General features: G+C 43.9%; 2 protein-coding genes across 12 annotated transcripts in view; both read left to right on the top strand.

The window, feature by feature from the left end:
- Positions 1–16,216, top strand: part of LOC408351 (serine-rich adhesin for platelets) — a 32,715-nt gene extending 16,499 nt beyond the window's left edge. For 4 of the 9 annotated variants that reach the window (XM_006566334.3, XM_391903.7, XM_016914865.2 and 1 more), the window contains 4 exons: positions 9,830–12,145; positions 12,294–12,544; positions 12,673–13,089; positions 13,176–16,184. In XM_006566334.3, the coding sequence (XP_006566397.2) occupies positions 9,844–12,145; positions 12,294–12,544; positions 12,673–13,089; positions 13,176–14,168 (3,963 nt within the window). In that variant the 5' untranslated portion in view covers positions 9,830–9,843 and the 3' untranslated portion in view covers positions 14,169–16,184. The other 5 variants (XM_006566335.3, XM_016914863.2, XM_016914866.2 and 2 more) reach the window with 5 other exon arrangements.
- A 500-nt stretch (positions 16,217–16,716) lies between these two features.
- The window catches only part of LOC410322 (ral guanine nucleotide dissociation stimulator), a 37,261-nt gene continuing 33,809 nt past the window's right edge, over positions 16,717–20,168 (top strand). For 2 of the 3 annotated variants that reach the window (XM_026443626.1, XM_003250871.4), the window contains exon 1: positions 16,718–17,535. In XM_026443626.1, the coding sequence (XP_026299411.1) occupies positions 17,506–17,535 (30 nt within the window). In that variant the 5' untranslated portion in view covers positions 16,718–17,505. Of the gene's footprint in view, positions 17,536–20,168 lie in introns of all 3 variants that reach the window. The other variant, XM_026443623.1, reaches the window with a different exon arrangement.

Below are 20,168 nucleotides of genomic sequence, written 5' to 3'. Positions count from 1 at the left end.
CATCGGGTTAACGCTGGTAGTACGTACTACGAATTGAATGAACGCGTCAGTAATCCTCGTACAGGATGCCCAATCAGCGCACGAGGATAAATCGTCGTGGCGTGTATCGATTTATAATAATACCCTTTAACCTTCTTTCTTTAGTTATTCGCTTTAGATAATCGTTCCAGTTGTGAAAAAAATGGAGGGGATGAAGAATAAAAGAAAGTAAAATCAATCAGGAGGTGGAACAGTACGAACTCCTTTAGAGATATTTGCTTTTTTTCAGTAAAACGTAATCCAGTTGTTGATTGCTTGGGTAAATATACGGCTTGGATTCACGTGTTTATCGTCGAAGAGCACGATAGCGTTCTATTCGAGCAGAATATAATCTCGTAATTATAATGATACAGCTTTCACTTTTCGTATTTTCATGACTCACTGCCAACTGAAGATATCGTAGAACGGCTATATAATACAGACACTTGTTTCGTAGAAGCAACGAGTCGTGGGGTGGGGGATCTACGAAGCGGAGTGGAGTGGACGCGCATCCATTAAACGATGAATACTTTATACGTAATCTCGTATCACCGTTATCAGGATCAGGACAGGTTAGAATCGTAATTTCGATCTCGAGACATCAACGGTAGAATCATTGTATAGCGTTACACGTGTAGAAAATTACGAAGAAGAAGGAGGGAAGCTTTCAATAAGATTTCGCGATAACCGTCCCACACCGGGATAATCCTTCGCCGGTAGCAAACGTTGGAGATTTATTATCCTTTGATGCTCGTCCGCGAATCCATCAACGTCACGGGGCCATGTTTCATCCGCGACGCGCGTCCCGGAACGCGCGCGTGTGCCCCACATCGCAACCGCCATCGGCAGCCCCGCTAAAAGTTCACCAGCACCGCCGTAGTAGTCGAACCCAGTGTCAACGCATTAATCAACCATCATTAGAAAAAAATTTCATTCAGCGTATCCAGAATTCCTCCATTCGCCTCCAACTTTCTGGCGCAGCTGCGCCGGTTTGTTACGGTTTAGTGCCATGAGCGTGGAGAGCGTACGAGAGAAAATACGAGGGTGGAGGAGAGCGAACGGGGTTGAGGAAACGAGGGAGGGAGGGAGGGGGAGAGGGAGAAAGAGAGGGAGAGAGAGAGAGAGTCCATGGTATGTATGCACGTGGACTGCTATAGTGCTACACTGCGGTGGGATCGATTCGGCCGGAGGTGGAACCCCTCCACCCCCATTTACAAGCCCCAATATACACCCCCGCAGCTCACCCTCCATCTCCTTCGCACCCTCGCGAAATATCCATAGGTACGTTCATCTCTTCTCCGCCTCCACCATCCGCCCTCTCTTTTTCCACCCTTGTCCTTTAGCATCCTCGTGGTCGTGTTGCTTCTTGTCAGATTTTTTTCTCCCTCTTTTCGCCTCTCCTTCCCGTTTCTCTCTAACGAAACAGGGATATACTTTTGGACGATGGGGGGATACGCGGTGGTGTTCCTCGCGATGTAATGATTATTCAAGACATTTCTTTGATTATTAGGAACGAATGAGATCTTTGAATGCTTTCAGCTTTGTTGGATTTTTTTTCCTTTTTTTTTCCTTTCTTTCTTTCTTTCTTTCTTTTTTTTTTTTTTGTTAAGAACGTTACGTGTCGAGAGAGCATTGAGCGAACGACGACTTCAACGAGCATCGTGTGCGACCACCTCTTTTGTCATATTTCTCGTTTTATGTATATATTCTCTATAGCGCGAATGCATTACCGTTCCTTAGGCACGGCGCCGATCGATACGCTTTGCCGATGAAAATTGTAACAAGAAAGTTTTCACGCCGAGGATCGCGCTTTCACCATGTTCTTTTGTCTCGCGCGTAACGCTCGCACCATGTAAATTGTATTCGGAAATTTTATTTCCCTGGCAATCGATTCTTTCCGCATTCGAACGGGGATTCGAATTATCATTTAAAGCGTGAACATCTGTGGAAAAAGTGTGCACGTAGCGTACACGGGTTGAAGACGCGAATCAATCCGAGTCGTAAAAGTATAGATTCCCCGGGCGTGCAACAATGGCCGATATGCCACGGTTTACACACTACCACTACAGCCACGCGTCCGCACAAGAGCTGGGACCGTGTTACCATGTGCGACGAATCAGAGTTCCACTACAGTGGATTATTAAACAAGACGCGTAATGAATGGCCGATCGTGTAACTCGCGGTGAAATTCTCGACACCGTTCGCGAATAATTCGTTCGAGTAATTGAGGGAATTGGCTTCGGACGAGGTGTCGATACGTAAATCCCGATTGATCGATGCGTAATTCGATCGATACGATTAATATTCATCGATCGATATCGTATTTTTTAATCCACGAATTTGCGCGTCGAGATAAAAAAAAAAAGGAAATATGTTGCTATAATTAAAAAGAATAGGGGGAACGAACCGCGCGAGCCAATAAAAATAGCGGATTAAAAATAATTTTATTAGGATTCCCTCTCCCTATAAAACGGCCTATAAAAATCCGTTTAATTTCACAGGCTTAATCCATCAATGATAGTCCCGCACTGATTCTTAGAGATTTTTAGTATTAATAGTCGGGAGAAGTGTTTACAACGACGAATCTTCTCCCGGTTGTATAGAATGGGAGGGCAGAATGGGTGGTACATTCCACAGCTTCCAGGGAGGCCACTGAGCGCAGGAGGCTGCATTATATTCCGCTCCCTCGCTCTTATTATGCCAAAGCGACCTATACCACCGTACCGTTCACGGTGTGTTGAAGGCGCGCACACACACACATGTATCGCGTGTCTTGTATCACGGTACGCTCCGTGCATCGTGGTGTAGGATGCTAAACCCCCTCCCCCCTCCCCTCCTCTCTCTCTCTCATACATCCACGATCGGTACAATGGGTATATATATTTCTCTGAACACACGGTTTATACTCGTGCAAGGAGAAAGCATACACGTTTGGTACGCATGTTATATGCGAAAGTATACCTGTATCCGTGTGTTTGTGCACGATTTGCGATTCCATGTTTCGCAAGAAGGGGCCACGAGCAAAACGAATTAGCAACTGGTACTCGAGTGGCTCGCCACGTTTTCTGCGAGCGTTGCCGGTTCAGTAGTGCGACACGATACATAATCATCCCTTGACGATGGGGGAGAGCCATTCGCGTTTTCGATTCCTGAAAAGTACGCCCGATTTATCCCCGTATAAGCGTCGGCCCCTGTTTATTTGATTAATGAATGGCCATGATGATATTTACTCTGCCGAGTTATCGTAATGTGAAACGGAGAGAGAGAGAGAGAGAGATGATCGGCGTTGGTCGTGCGAAATTGTTTTCGTATCCTCGGTTCGTGCTACGGCCTTGTCTTCTGTTGCCGCGTTGCGTACTACTACTATACCCACCGCGTGTATTAGTTGCACTCGCTATAGTTAGAGTCCGCACTGTGCCGTCCTATAGTGATGCGCCATAGTGGCGTGCGCAGAGAGGATATGAGAAAGCGGTGCCAGAGAGGCTGGGTAGAAATGGAGATAGAGCAGGAGATGCGACTGGAGAGAGAGAGGGAGAAAGGGAGAACGAAGACGGAGGATGGAGTGGGAGAGAAAAAGCAATAGCGTACAGAGTGCGAGGGAGACAGGATTGGGAGTGGGAGTAGCCGAGAGATCGAGCGAGACACGGATATGGAAGCGTGGAATTTGTGTGAGAAGCTTGCGAGGGAAGAGGATGCGAGTATTGGTTGACCAGGGGAGGAGAGAGGAAGAGAGAGGAGAGAGAAATACTACTGATGAGAATGGGGAGGAGAGAGGAGGAGCGAGAGAGAGAGATGGAGATTGGTTATGAGAATGTATTGGTGTTTCACCAGCAGAAAGGCAGCGTATTCGTGTTGGTCGTGGTGTTCAAAGTTGTGCGCCCGTATAGGTGAAAAACCGACTGAGGGACAGCGGAGCCGATAGAGAGAGGGCGGAGGTGGAGGAAGGTAGAGGAAAGAGAAAATGAGAGAGTGGGGGAGGGAGAGCGAGCGAACGAGAGAGAGAGAGAGAGAGAGCACCTCGGACCTTTCCCAGAAAGCAGAAAGCACGACGGAGCAATATCGCAGCGTCTGCCGGTGTTGTAAAACTGCTTTGATCTCGTGTCTCGCTCGTTCTCGCGACGTTTTAATATGCTCCGTCTCTGTCCCACCGATGCTCCCGCTCGGTCCTTCCCCTTCGCGGTGGAGAGTTTAGAAAAGCCGACGAAACCCGGGGCCAAGCCGCGTTTTCGGTTCTTTTTGATGAAAATTCGTATCAAGGCCCGATCAAACTGTCCCTTTTGAATGTCCTCGCTTCTGAAAATCTGCGCTCGCGGCCCGCCAGAATACGGGAACAAGGGCAGCGACGTTAGGCAATTTTCTACGTGCTCGCTTCGAGTAAGGAGAAAGAGTTAATCGAAATCTCGACCACTTTCGGCGTTTCAAAGAGGCTCGATGTTTTATTTAAAATTTACAAAGGATCGCGTTTCTAGACGCTTAAGGAAAACGGGTTCGGGATTCTGACTAACATTTGTTATTATTTTGCTATTATTTTGTATTCTCTCTCTCTATGTCGTATATATCTTATTTATTAATCCAAAATGAAATACGCAATATCGTATCGTAAAAGTAGCGATAAATATTTCTGTTGAAAAATTAAACGTAGATTTACCGCAACGATAGATCAGGAAAATGTTCGTTCTTTATCACGACGTAACGTTTTCATCTAGGATGAAGTCTCTCTCTGAATTCGCAGCTTTCATGCATAAAGTTAACGGTACCGGATGAATTATTTAATCATTAGAGGGAATTGCAACGAAGAAACGGGAATAATATGAATTCGGCGCGCGATTAGGAAAGCGGTATGATTGCTTGGCGGTCTTATTCCTTGTTGTAACTCTTTTACACGATTTTCCATGCACCTGTTCGTCGCGTGTAGGCTTTCAAGTCGTGACGTATGTACGCTCTCGTGTATACGGGGTTGAGTAAACATCGTCCAGGAGACGTGCAAAATTTCGCGATGTGGCTCAAGAACGCGACCTTGATATTCAATCGAAACGACAGTCGAGGTTGGAAAAAGAAATCGAACACCGGCCAATTTCGATGCTGCCCAATTATATGCTTACATAACAAATCGTGTATTCGTTTATCGTGATACGTCGAAACGCACCATGATATGGTGTAAAATTTCGATGAACCGCAATTGAAAACACGCTGGATCGCGTTCCATCTTTTTGGAATGGCATTATTCGTGATCTTGGATGATTAAAGGATCTTGCGTTTGATTAATTTTTCCACTGAAATCAGGCATTTGTCGCATTTCTTTCGATATTTAAGAGAAAGGATGAGAGGGGAAGGGGGGAGCGAGATTCAATCTCTTCCAAAATCAATGATGCGTCGTTTTATGGACGAGAAAGAAGATAAAGTCGTAAAATTGAAAATTGAAATTTTCAAATTTTAAATCTTTCCGTTTTTCTCATATTTTTTTAACGCAAAAATTATCGAAGATAGTTTTCTTTTCTTTTTCTTTCAAATTTTAACGTCACATTCAACACGAACATCTGCAAGGCGACGAAATGTTGAAGCCATGGTAACAGGATCGAGTCTCCGTGTTCCTTCTGTAGGTTAATGCAGGGGCGAAAAATTCGTGCGAAAGACATTGAGAGAAAGAAGATACTATAACGCGAGTGTCGGTCGCGTAGGGGTGAGAGTTTTTTTCGCCCGACTCCGTTTTTTGATATTTTGTCGCTGCATGAATGTACCATTACTTTCTTGTGAAAAAAGAAGAAGACGGGAAAAAAAAGGCGAAGAAGAAGGAGTGGAGAGAGAGAGAAAAAAAAGGAAAACGGGGGAGGGAAAAAAACAGAGAGAAAGACTGAAAGGAGACGAGCACAGGGTTGTCGCTGTACGCCTTCTACTTTCGCAGCGTAGCGACAATTACGGCAGTCGTGCAGCCCCGCGCAAGCGCCACGCTCTCTCGTTCGTTGAACCTCATCTGTGAGAGGGACGCGTGTGTGTGCGTGTGACAAAGAGAAAGAAAAATATAAATGTGAGAAACGAAGAAAGAAAATCGAGGAGAAAGATAGAACGATCGAGAGGAGATAAAGAAAGAGGATGGAAGAGAGGAAAGGAGAGGGGAGATCGCGAAAGAGAGAGCTGGAGTGCTCGTAGACAATACCGCGCCAATTCTGCAAGCAACGCCACCTATGCAGGACTTTCTACTTTTAAAATGCATTACGTTGGAGCAAGAACCGAGGATCGTGTTGCGCGCATGAATTTTCAAACATCCGGATAGTTGTGCGAATATTTAGGTGACGACTAACCGATTTTTGTTTATACCTTTGTAGAATTAAACCCGAATCGATAGATTTTCGACGTTCGAAATCGATTTATTTACCGTCCGACTAATAGAATCTTCTCGAAAAGACTAACTAACCTCACATATGTTTTTATTTCTGGACACCATCGAGAGAAATCCGCAACGAATCCAGCAGAAATGTCGAATGCAAAGGTAATGATAAGAATGATATAGTCACATTGGTGTACACTCGCGCTTATGTAACGATGGAAACCTGTTTGGTATACTGTGAATATCCTCTGTATCAGTGGTTTTCATGAGTATCGTTTTTGAGTATAAATCGGTTTTGTCATTTTGTTTTTTTTTTCCCTTTTCTCTTTTTCAAATGAGATCGGTTGTTGCAGTCGAGACGTTATATCGCGTCTGTTGGGCAAACACGGGCATTACCTTGGATGTTTCACAGAGGCTGGTCAATCGTTCGAATCGATAATACGCGGTGATTCTCCGCAGTTACACGCGGGAATCTTCCTATTTCCTGTTTATAAGTAAGGACTCTTGAATCGGAGGTTGAGAGAGGCCTATACGAAGGCCTAGAATTCCCCGTGGATAAACAGAGAGTGTCGCTGCATACAATGTGTTGTGACCAAGCTTTTCACCGATGATGCTCGATAATCGTCGACTGTCCAAGTGTAAGGAGGTTAATTTAAATAATTTAAAAAACTGGATGTTAAATCGTTACGTTGTATCTACGATGCTTTTTATTTTTTCCCCCAGCTGTTTCGCCGACTTTATAACAAACACTCTGCTCTACATGGAAAAAAATCCAATTACATGCTTCAACGGTATTCGAAAGCTACTCGATAATACTACTTTTTATAACGAATTATGCTCAAAGTCTCTTTTCTCAGTTGCGTTTTAGAAAAGAGCGAAAAGAAGTCTAGAAGACATTATGTATTTAATCTAGAAAATTTAATCTAGAAAAGTTAATAATACCAATCGTTAATTTTACACGCGTCTATATACGCGTAGGCGTAACCTACGCGCAGTGTGTCTCGATCGGCCGCGTATAAGAGTGCGCAGAAAATAGAATTACTCCATAAAGGCAGCGGAATTTCATCGATGTAATCAATGATTGAAAACGTTGGAAAAAAAGAAAAATTGATCGTCGAAAACGCCATTCACTCGCCCCCCACCGTATTATCCTCGATAGCGTTCGTAGGTTTTCTCTGAAACGTTTCGGATAAATATTCGTGTTGCACGTACGAGGCATCCGCAGGAACGAGAGTTTTGGGAAAAAGGCCGAAAATAGAGGCGAAGATTGATCGCGCGGAGTTGAATTCCGTTCGATCGGCCGTTGAGAACCACCGCGTTTCGTAGCGCTATACACTGTATTACACATTCACAAACACGCATACTCCTACGTATAAAGTACGCGTGTACCCTTCACTAGTGCAGAGGAGAGAGAACCGAAGCGAGCCGAAGGTGACCGAGTAGCGGCGCCGAACGGAATCGTCATCGACGCGGCGTCGAGGCAGCTACGCTCACTCTGCTCCGAGCTGTCGAACGCGACGCACGCGCCTCCGCTTCGCTTCCTCCTTCTCTACGAGTTGTACACTCTCCACACTTAGAGGCATATTTCCCTCGCTTTCTCGCACCGAGTATTATCATCATCATCATCAAACGAGAGAGGAGGCCCGGTCTCGCATCTCTCTCTTCTTCTGGGAACATTCAGTCAGTCTGTTCGTGAACGTCCAACTACTAGTTCTCGCTTCAAGCCCGAATCGAGTATTATTCCTGCTCGTATCGTTCTCGCGCTGTTTGCTTTGGATCTTTCATCGACAACGCTCTTCTCTCGTGTCTCGCACACCAGCTTTCGCTCCTCGCCCCGTGCTATCGCTTTGTTCCGAATCGCACGAGCACACAGATGTCTTCCGTTAGAACGTTCCACGTTTAATCTCGCTCGTTTTCACTCCGATCGTCGTCAATTTTTCTCTCGGTGTCTCGTACTCGTTCGAAACGTAACGTAAATCGAAATCGAATTTCTCCAATTCTCCTTCGTATTTTTTAAAACCGTAATCATTCTTGGAAAAGTTTTTCGTATATTAGTTTTTTTTATCCGAACACGCCAGATTCGTTCGAAATTGATATTGGATTTTTCGCTATCGGCCTACGTGACTTCTCGTAACGCGTTTCTCTCGTCCAATAGACGTTGAGAAGTCGATCCTCGAAGAACTCTTGCAGGCTGGTTCGTCGATAAAATTGGAATCGTTTTCCCCGAGGGAAACCCGTCCGCGTATATATCCCCCCCCTTTCCGTGCGTACAATCAGACATTGTTGAATGCCGTGCAACTCGAGAGCCTACGCGCTACGGTTGTCCTCGATGGAGGATGCCAATCGGTCCGCGACTGATCTCAGGGACGATAGACGGGTTCGAGGGCAGAATGGTGGAGGCAGCTGGAGTTGCGAGACGACTTAAAGGCTTTGCCGTGATAAGAGATTGTCGAGGTCGAGCCTCGTGTTCGGAGGTTCGGGCTTTGCGCGAGGACAGAGTGGTGCGGAAGGTGGGGACGCAAGATCGTGTGGCTCGAAGGTAAAGGAAAAAGAGAGAGGGGAAGAGAGAGGGAGAGAAAGAGAGGAGAAAAAAAAAGAAAAAAAAAAGATATTACGAAAGGAGGAACGGAAGACCAAGAACCCTTTTACACCTGGTTAAGTTGCAGAGTTTTCTGGGGTATATAAGGGATACAAGGTGCGCATGGTAACCGAAGGCAGACAGAAACCTCCCCCTCCCCCTCCTTCCCCACCCCACCCCACCCCTCTTTTCCTGCCAGCTTTGAATCAATAATCTCCGGCCAGGATTATATGCAGAGTCCCTTTTATATTCGGTGGCCCGATAAGAAAGATATCGACGGATTAAAGTCACGGGGTCCTCCGGGGTTTGTACACGCGTGTGGGATCGGTGACACACGCGAGATCGTGAATCGAAAGAGGGAGGGGGATCGTGGAAAAGACTACTACTACGGAGCAGATTTCGGGGGATATGCCCGATTTATTTTTTTCCCTCCTCCGTGTTGGCATTCCACTGTGTGTCTTTCTCCGTTCACCGGTGCGCGGTATCGGCGCGCGGATTATTGATCCCTCCATCCTCCTCTTCGTCCCTTTGCTTATGATATTTCGAGAGCAAAGAAGCAACGCGGAGAATATGATTAGAGAAATAGTTTAAAATGATTATCGAGACGAGGATAGTACGAGGATTGACGTGTAAAATGGCATGAATCGATCCTGGTGGTGGTGGTGGTGGTGGTGTGACGTCCGTCGAACTTATGCGTCTATTATTCTATATCTCTTTCTCCCCGCAATTTCTTTTCTCGAATTCATTTGATCATCTCTCGAATCCATCGGCGACGAGAGATTAAACAGATAAGATACGTTTCTTGCATTTCGCGATGTTCCTTCGAATATTTCTCTAACTACGACATCATCGCCGTGGCACGCCATGATTTTAACGAATTTTTTTGGTGTTTCTTTACCCAAACGCAGATCAAACGCTCCAGATGGAATCGCCTTCGGCCCAGGACCGTCTTATTGAGGCCCAAGAAGATTTCACCTCGGCGGAATCAAGATCGGAAACGACAACAACCGCGTCGACGGAGGAGCCGTCGACAATCGCGGAGACCGAATCAACGGGACGTGACGAGGATGTTGTCGGCTCCTCGATGACCACCGAAGCCGAGGAGGTGGACAATAATGGCATCGTTGGTGAATCCATCGATAACGAGGAAACGTTTGTCAGTGTAGAATCGTGCGAGGCTTCGCTCGCTTCTCTCGAGACCTCGAACGACTCTTCGCCCGACCAAGGTCAACTAGATTTCTCCGACATGGGTCTTAAATTGGGGAAGAGCGAGAAACGATCCGAGGATGAGGACGCGAAATCGAGCGTAGAAGTGAAATCGGACGAATTAATCGTCGAACAAGATTGCTTAGGGGCGGTATCGACGACGTCGACCACGATATTAACCGTATGCACGACGTCGCAGACGACGGTATCTGCGACGATGCCGATGTCATCGTCGTCGTCGCCATCGCCATCGCCATCACCATCGCCGTCGCCATCACCGTCGCCGTCTCCATCGCCATCGCCGTCGCCATCGTCTTCGCCATCGCCATCGCCATCGCCATCGCCGTCTTCGTCGATGATTCAATGCGCGGAGAAACAGACGGAGTATTGCAAGACCAGCGACGGCGAATTCGTCACCTCGTCGCCGATATGTAGAAAAAGACCGGCTACCGATTTCCTGCCGATCAACGCGGAGATCAAGCGAATCGGCGTCGAGATGCCGGAGAACGAGTCGAACCAAGTAAGGAGGATCTCCCCCGTGCTGGTCTCCCTTCGAGAGCGCACCCTCGGCGAGATATCGTTGTCCTCGGACTCGTGTCTGTTCGATAACGACGTTGGAGGTCGGTGTATCCCGAGGAATAACAGGATCCTCGATGACTTGTTAACGAGTACTAACTGCAGATTGTCGGCGAGTCTAGTGGACGACTCTTTTCAAACGGATCACGATACCGAGGCGATAGATTGCACGGAGGCCGCGGAACGCAGGATCTGCAGAGTAGCGACATCGTTGGAGGGTGAATGCAGCAACGGCAGCGTCGAGCAGGCGCTGGCGGAGCAGAGCGAAAAGCTCGAGTACCCGGACCCGTTCATCGACGAGGATTCCTGTTGTTCCCTGTCGCGCGACAGCCCCGAGAGGAATCTTAAAAAGTGCCAGGAGCCGAAGCAGTGCGAGGAGCCGATCGACGACGAGTGCTCGTGCAACGCCGCTATGCCCGCGACCGATCCCTGCGCCATTGCGCACGACGACGAAACCTCTAATGAACTGATAAAAAATTCGTTACCCAATTTAATAGTTAAGGTGGAGCAGATCGATCTGTCCCGTTACTTGGCGGCCGAGCGGAAAGATAAGAAGCGTATGGTTATCGTGCCCAAGAGGAAGCAAAAGAAGAGCGGCGAATGCAAGGATGAAGCCGAAGGTAACGTGGACGTAAGGACCGATCCCAAAGAATCGTTGCAGTGTTTTGTCCCATTGTGCGCTTATACGAACGAAAGTGATGAAAAGACTGAGGACCAGGAGAAACAAGTAGACAACCCCGTTCTAGTGTCCACGTTGCAAACGGCGCAAGAGAAGTTGGAATCATCTCTCACCACCCCCATCAAGGAGTGCAAGGTGCTGTTACAGAGGATAACGTTGCCGAAAGCGGTGAGAACTACGGTGCAGACATCGGATAAGGAGGAAACGGCACCGAGAGCGATAATAGAAAAGTTGGCCGAGGACGAGGAGGTCGTGTTTTCCTTCCCCCTACCCTCCTCCACGAATCTGCAAACGTTGAACAATTTAGATTCGATCGAGGCGGCGAGACCAACCTCCCCGGAGGAGTTGTTGGAATCTGGCACCGATGTTCCAGAAGCTATCGACACGGAGACGGAGACCGAGACTGGTTCCGATAGTTCCGAAATGTCGAGCATGACGAACGTACGCCTAGGTGGATGCGACGATGACGCTGCTTCCGACCAGATATCCTGCCAAGAGAGCGAGTCCATTTGTTGCGTCGATATCAATCCGGAGATCATATCGAGGCTGGAGCCCGAGAGACCGGAAGCTTTCACCGAAGATTCGGCGGAAAGTTTGGCCCTTGCTACCGGTGCACGAGACGAAGTCAGATCGGACGGAAGCGATTCTGGCCTGGGGAGCGAGATTCCTGGTGACCCGGGGCCCGCACCGGTTCCGGAAAGCGATTCCGAGACTTCTTTCTTAGACAGGATACCAGACGATATACTTTCCGACAAGGAAAAAGGTAATGTTATTCTCCGTATAATTTTCTTTTCCAAGTTCATAGTCAATTCTTTTTAAAATTGACCAACTTGTTTATGATAAAAAATATGTTAATTTTTGTCCGAGCGAGAATTAAGGAGTAGAAAAAATGACAATATGTTCTCTTTCAGCAGTGAATCAATTGGATAGCTTTGTACCGAACGTGGATGTATCCGACACGCCGCAGACGCCATTGACGAATTTTCGTAGTCCTTCGAAGAGTAATCTGAAACGAAGATTGATGGATTGTATGGAAGGGGTTCCCAGCCCAAAGAGAAGCAACACGGACGAATCGATGAAAAAGAAACGCAATATTCAGTTCGATGCGGTCACAGTTTATTATTTTCCCAGGGCACAGGGTTTTACTTGTGTACCTTCTCAGGTACATGCGATATATTATAGATTCTATTCCGTTATAAATTTTACATAGACTTGGTATCCGCATTGTACGTATTAAATGATATATAGTACACACGAATATAGCATGCTGAATCGATTTATCCTTCTCAGGGTGGCAGCACTCTTGGCATGAGCGCAACGCACACTCATGCCGAACGATTCTCGTTGTCGGAGCATGCGGCCGAGCAGAGGCGAATCCATCGTGCCAGGCTAGCTCAATTACGCTCCGAGCGTGCAGCAAATTGCGTATCGGAGGCAGCCTCCAGTTCCGAGGATCCCAGCGATGATACAGACGAGGAGCAAAGTGATAACGAGGATCTGGATATCGATAGTTATTACTTCTTGCAACCAGTGCCTACGTGGCAGAGACGAGCTTTGCTCAGAGCAGCAGGCGTACGTAGAATAGACGCGGTCGAGAAGGACGAGTGCCGCGATATTAGAGCTAGCAGAGAACATTGCGGTTGCGGGTGTAAAGGATACTGCGATCCTGAGAGTTGTCCTTGTAGCCGAGCTAATGTAAAGTGCCAGGTTAGTAGATGAACGTTGTAACAGATGAAGAATCTTTTTTTTCTTTTTATAAAAAGCAAGCGAATGACCGGATTGTGTGTTAATAGGTTGATAGAGCGGGTTTCCCTTGCGGGTGTACTCGCGATGGTTGTGCGAATAGTTCAGGCAGGATCGAGTTTAATCCAGTACGAGTACGAACGCATTTCATCCACACGCTAATGCGGTTAGAGTTAGAGAAAAAGCAACGGGAAGAGGAAGAAGGCGCGGATCACGACGCTTCCGACAATCAAAACGGTAGAAGCCCGTTAAGGGAAATCAATTTAGGATCCGTGATGGAGAACAGGAGCACGGAATCGTGTTTGAACGGCGGTGGATTTACCACGCTTCATTATGAGAATCACGATGCCAGGGATGGCGGGGCAAATTGTCAGCCGGAAGTATCCGGCACCAGAGAGGATAGCCTGGATTTGTACGCGATCAGAGATGATTGTTATCCTAGCGAAGATACGGTCGATGGTACGCAGGGACCTCAGAGGAAACTTCATCCTGAATTTAGTCAAGCTTTTCAAACGTTCTCGGGCCAAACAAGTGGCGGAGTAAACTTTCAACAACCTGCTTATCAGGATTATCAGCCTTACGCTAATCTTCCTTCCACGTCTAGGGTGCAATTTCAGCCGCAATTCCAAACGGTGCCAGGAAATGCAGGGTTCTCACATTACGCGCCTTACGGACAAGATACCGGATCGATTCAGGGGAACTGCCAGGTCCATCCCGGACAACATTCTTCCAGCTATGAAACTAGTTTTGCGCAAGATGAAACGACCGGATCGCAATATACAAATTTAAATTCGGTACAACCGATGAACACTGTGGTCCAACAGATGGGTAAACTGGAACCATTTTCCGAACTTTTGTCTGGTAGATATTCGTATTATGGTGAAATGGAGCCTCAACAGCACAGTACTTATCACGGTAATGGAACCAAGGTTGAGGTGGAAAAGAACCAAGCCAGCGAGCAGCAATCGGAAAGTACAGAGGAGTGTGACGAAAATTTTGGGGAAATCATAAAGAAATCGATGGTCGAGACTGTATCCGCTTAGGTCAAACTGTAGATACAAAAGAATTGTCTATGTGCAAGTCCGTCAAAACGTTTTTTGACCCATAGTGATTTATAATGAAAAAAATAGAGTAATTTCGACAAGTTTTCGTCGGAAACCTCGCGAATATAAAAGAAAAAAAAAGAAAAAAATAATAATAAAAAAAAAAAAAAAAGAAGAAGTATCCCGATAAGAAGAAGGTACTGGAATTTTAACCGGTTATCCTTCCATGCGTTAGATAAATCTGAGTAAATTGTTTATGTGGTTTTCGAACAGAACAAATGTTCTCCTCGAGAATCACTCGCGGTTAACTACGACGAGTCCCGTGGATGTCGTTAGAAAAATTACGCGGATACGTGTGCGTCCGCCCGGGATGGAGCTTTTGAGACATCGTCCTTGTTCCTTTATTATAAAAATCAACGATTGCGTAATTGATTGAACGGATAAGACGATGTTCTCGATAAACGTGAAGAGAATCCAGGGCCGCCAATTCGGTGAAGGATTTTCGAGGGAAGGTCTTCGTCGAAAATCTTCATGAACAGTCTCCTTGAACCGACAACAATTCTGTACAGTATACAGAATAAATTCAACGAGGTTGTGACCAAGAAACAACATATGGGATCAGCTTAGATTGCAGTTTATAATACTTAACTTTAATACTTTAATCGTAGGAACGCGGGTCTCGCGTCTTTTTAAAAAAAAAAGAAAAAGAATAAAACAAGTTTTTCGAATGTGTGACAGCGGCGATGGCGAAAAAAACTTAATGTTTAATTGCGACAAGCGAAATCGAAAGGTGTCGGCAGGTGCTGACGCGGAAAGGGAAAAAGGAAAGAAAAAAAAAAAAAAAAAAGAAAAGAAAAAAAAGAAAAAAAAAAGACATATGCATGTACACACAAAACACATTTATATTACGACCACGAAATACGAGAGCGATTGTGATAACCGTGCATATGTGAAAATACAATTTGCCAGGATCGTAGATTAAGAAAAATAAAAAAATAAATTATGGGACTTTTTTTATGCCAATTAGTAAGGGATCGAGTTTGAGTGGTTTTTCAATCAACGGATAACGATAAAAGATAGAGACTTGATACTTTCTCGTGTTGTAACGAATGCACGTGCATTAGGATTATATATGGATGTACATGTTTCGAATGTTAGGGAGATTATATAGTTGGTTGGCATACGAAGCGCACGCTGTCTACAGAACACATAATATTTAAGCCCTCGTATATATTTTTCTCATTTTTTTTTTTTTGTATGACGCCTTGAAATTGCATCCCCCTTTTTAATATCACGCACATTCTACAAAGCAATGTAACAAAAAGTGAATTTTTTTTGTGTGAAAAGGTATAGATATTTTTTTATTTTTTTTTTTTTATCAAGAATTCTCATGCCCTTTCTCGGTTTGATCAATGGCTCAATTTCAATCATTGCAATTTCAAGGTAATCGTTGAACATGAACAAAATAAAAGAAACAAATCTGCGCGAAGTTTTTTAATTTTTTCAAAAACTATATAGTAAACAAAATCTAATGGTAAATATATCGTATTCAGATATTCTTTTGCACACCCATTGTTACTCACCTTGTAGATTTTCAGACACAGACCTCTTTAGCATCCCGGGACGTTGATCGCTATACCCACGATTAATTGAAATATTACACATAAGGAAACAATGATAACGACGCTAGTATTAAATTTATACATACTTATTGGACGTGTCAGCTCCCAAGCACTTTTAACGATCTTCTATTTCCGTGTTTTACACTGTGTTCATCGTCGCTGATTGGTGCCTAAAATCGTTACGTTTGTTGTCAGTGTACAATGATAACGAAATCTCATTTTTTCGAAAATAGAAGAAACGAGAGAGAGAGAGAGAGAGAGAGAGAGACGTAGATTTAAAAGAGTTAAAATGTTGCGAGGGATGTGACACCTCCGTATAACATAAATATACATATAAACTACACGTATGTAAGTAACTTTTAGAGTATTTGAGTAAAAAAAGGCATACATAGTTGATAGCGTTTTATTAAATGTTGTGAAAAAGTCTCTTGTCTGTCGTGTAATGTGTTGTCTTATTATGTGTGCGTCTTTTTGTTCTTTGTTATTTCGTCCTTTTATATTCATGATACCATCCTTCAATTCCTTCATTTGTTACGTTGGAAATACGTTCGCAAAAAACTCATGTTTTTATGTGATTCTTTTCTATGTATTGTACCTTAATCCGTATTACGATCCTGTCATATAAGTCATGTTAATTGCATAGGATATCCGGTAATATTCACATAACGTTATGCAAAAATATTCTTTCTACATTTAATATACTTGTTCTTATTTATTGCGATAATATGCGATTAAAAGACACTAACGTGTATTTATTATTATTCATATTCAAGGAAGTGAGAAGTCTTACGAAATATTAGAAATTAGTATTAGTAAAATATCTACATAAATTTTAATACGTTTTTAACGAAAATTTAAATAACCCGGTAAATAATTCAAATTATGTATCTGAAATTGTAGATGCGCGCGCAACGTTCAGTTTCAATATGGCGTCCATAGCGGGAATCCTGTACGTGTCGCGGTCGTGTTTTTTCTCGTTATTTTTCGAAATATAAATCATATTGGAAAGCGCGAGTGCACAAACGATCGGTTTTTAAAATGATAATTCGTGCGATATCCTACGTGGCAAACTAATTTGATTCTAAATGACTCGTTTCTTCTTCCTGTTCGTATGCCGCGAGGAGTGGGGACGACGCGATGGAAGGGAAAGCACTAGTAGTTCTCGAGTTGAGTGCCTCTGGAAGTAAGCGCTTGCCCGTGAGCCTGTACGGTAGTTCGATTGGTGCGGTAAATTTATTATTCGACTCTCTTTTTCTTCTCGTTCGATCGTTGAAACGCGAAAATAAGAGATCGAGTTAGATTCGATGCATGGTGCGAGATTCATGCTCATGGCGTAGTTCAAAAATTCGCGACGCTTTCGTGAGAACGGTTAACACGACGGCGTGCTAGTGTCGTTGACGTTTCGTGTGTCAGTGTCCTCTCTCTTCGTTTCTCTCTCTTACGCTTGCCCTTTCTCGTATCTCGGTCCTTTTCTATCTCGTCCCTTCTATATACGTTAACCATTGTATCACAAGTCGCGTCGTTGCTGCAATGTCAGATGACAGGTGTGAGGCGCTATCATTAGTGTATATTAACGAGTCTTTCGAGTGTCCTGCGAATTTAGGATATGCTGCAAAATGACGAGTGCAAGGTTGTTCTACCGAAAGGGCGGCGAAGAGGACCGAAGACGACGACCACGACGACGATCTCGAATTCCCTCGCGCTAGCGGTGGGCTATGAGCGCTGACAATGGGGACGACTCCTTGGTAATTATCATACCTTTCTCTTTTTTATTACTCCCTCCTGTTTTGTCTCTCTGTCTGTTTCGTGTTTGTATTGCGGACAGTGAAATATGCAGGTTGACAGAGCGCGGTTTTGTCGTGCGGAAATAATCGTGGATTTGAAAGCTCGTTCTTTCTCTTTCTTATTCCTTTTCTCTCTACGTTTAACGTAACGCGGTCACGAAAGAAATATTCCTATTGGCGGGAATATTCTTGGGAGAGCATATGTATTTCACTTTCGTGTCAATGATGCGAACGTTTTGATCGCGCATCGAAAAAAAAAATTATAAAACATTTGACAGAAGGAACATTCCTTATCGTAATTTTTTTTTTTACGTAATCAACGAAACAGGAAATAAAATGTTTAAATAACAATCATGAAATTGCACGATTGCGTCGTCAGCGTGAATCGATTTCGATTCACTTTGTACGTAACGAGTTTCAATCTTTTGACAATTGTTAATTATGCTGACTAATCGGCTCGTGCCGGATTCTAAGCACATTTAAACATTTAAATTCGATACTTTCAAAGAATGAATTTAATAAATATTTAGCAAATATTTATCATAATTTAATCTCTATATGAGAGTTACGTATTATTAGTAGTAATTTTCATCGTGATGAAATACGAGTTCCGAAGCAATTAAAAAAAGTACTCGTAGATCATAGATCTTTATTACATCGTTCAACGTTAATTGCTAATAACTTGGATGCTGTCACGTGTTTCTGGACCACGTGATCCGAATGGACAGTCTCATCTGTACCGAGTAAAAGTAATTTCTTGCGGTTAGCGTTACTTCTTGCTCGATAGTCGTAGTTGTGAAATCCGCTTTACGTTTCGTAAGCTCGGTTAGCCACGGGACAAAATGGGACGAGCGTAGAATACGATTTTCGATCGGGACATCGTCTGAAACGAGTTCTCCACGAGTTCTGTAAGAATTCTATGTTTTTCACATCACACGTATCTCCCTTGTTTTTCTTCTCTTATTTTTATCATTTTATTCGAGGATTCTTGTCCAAAGATAATCTCTCGTTCGGGTTTCGTTGACCTTAGGTCTCCTCGTGGACGCAATCGTAATGCAGCGAACAGCTTGTACTTCGATGGAACACGTTCAATAACTCGAGAGTCAATGAAACTCGCGCACGCCTCGCGCACGCGAAGGTATGCTTACTATCGATAGGGATGTCGTTCTGTTTATGTTAGAAATTATTCGGTCGACCATATCGCTCTCGTATATCACGCATAATTGCTTCGTAATTCCGCTTCGAAATTGATTTTAGGCCATTTATTTTTATCATTCTTGTTATTATTTCTATCGCTATTGTTACTTATATTCGACGATTAGCCTTGCTCGTGCCACGAAGAAAATTAGATTCGAAGAATTAGTTATTCTCTTCGGTCGAACACTGTTGTCGTCTGCGAAGTTTCCTTCTCGATTAAAAATTCCACGATCGCGTTAATCCTTTACCAGTTCTCTTGGTCGATGAGAAAGGCAGGACGGTATAACGCTTATGAGAATGCAAAGTAATACGTGTCAAGTCTAACGAGGCGCGTCGCGGAATGCAGGAGGCGAGAAAGAAGTGCGGGCTTTGCGAATGTACAACTTTTTTCATAGATACAAGGTGTTCCGCGAAACATTCATAACTCGATTATATTTAAAAACCTATTTTTCTGCAAAAAATTAATCCATGAACTGAATTTAAAACGTCGAATTCCAAACACAGAAAATCTCGAGTGGAAATTTTTACAATAATTTACAAAATATACATGTATAAAATTTTACAATATAGAGATTTATTTCGTCTATTAATTCTCTCTAGAATAATGTTTAAATTTTATTATTAGAGACATATTAAGAAAATTAAATAAAATTTTCAAAAATGTCGAATTATCGTAGAAAATACAAGTTATATCCTAAGACTTTGAACAAAAAATGTATACGTTTCGCGTTCTTGCAAGTGATCGTAATAGAAAAAAAAAAAAGAGAAAAAAAAATGGAAGAGAAAGTTACGTTAGTTTTTATACGCAATATGGAGTCTCGAGTCGGTTTCTCGCGAAACGAAGATACTTTCGATCGACATTTTTGAGCACCCTGTATATGCCACTTTGATTTCCGTCTTGGGTCACGCTTTCATCGAAAAGGAAAGGGAACACGTTCAAGCTATTCTGTGACGATTTTGTAACGATATATGTAAATCCAAATATTCGCCCCCTATATATATATATATATATACGTGATCGAAGATAGGGATTCATACAATAGTGTCTATCTTGTGGTTGAAAATTGGTCCATTGTTGGACCAAGAGATATAGCCTCGAGACACTCCTTCGGGAAATACATCTTCGGCCAGATGTTGGAGAATGAACGGGGACTTTGTGCAAGAAACTCGAACGATAAACGAGTCGATCTGGAGCGTTCAGTAGTAGACGGTAGACGTAGCAATGCCACGGGTACTGTTACTTCTAGTTACTCGACCCAAGGTGAAAATCTATATTATAGATATTTAAAAAACTGGAAAAAGGGGGTTACTTCGATTTTCTAAGATTCTTCTCATTCTTTTAATTTAAATTAGATCGTAGATAGATTATTTAAAATCGAATTATAAGATAATGTTCG

This window comes from Apis mellifera, linkage group LG11 (assembly GCF_003254395.2).
Source record: "Apis mellifera strain DH4 linkage group LG11, Amel_HAv3.1, whole genome shotgun sequence".
Classification (NCBI taxonomy): Eukaryota; Metazoa; Arthropoda; class Insecta; order Hymenoptera; family Apidae; genus Apis; species Apis mellifera.
The sequence above is the reverse complement of the archived record's forward strand: the minus strand, read 5'-3'. Positions and strand labels throughout refer to the sequence as shown.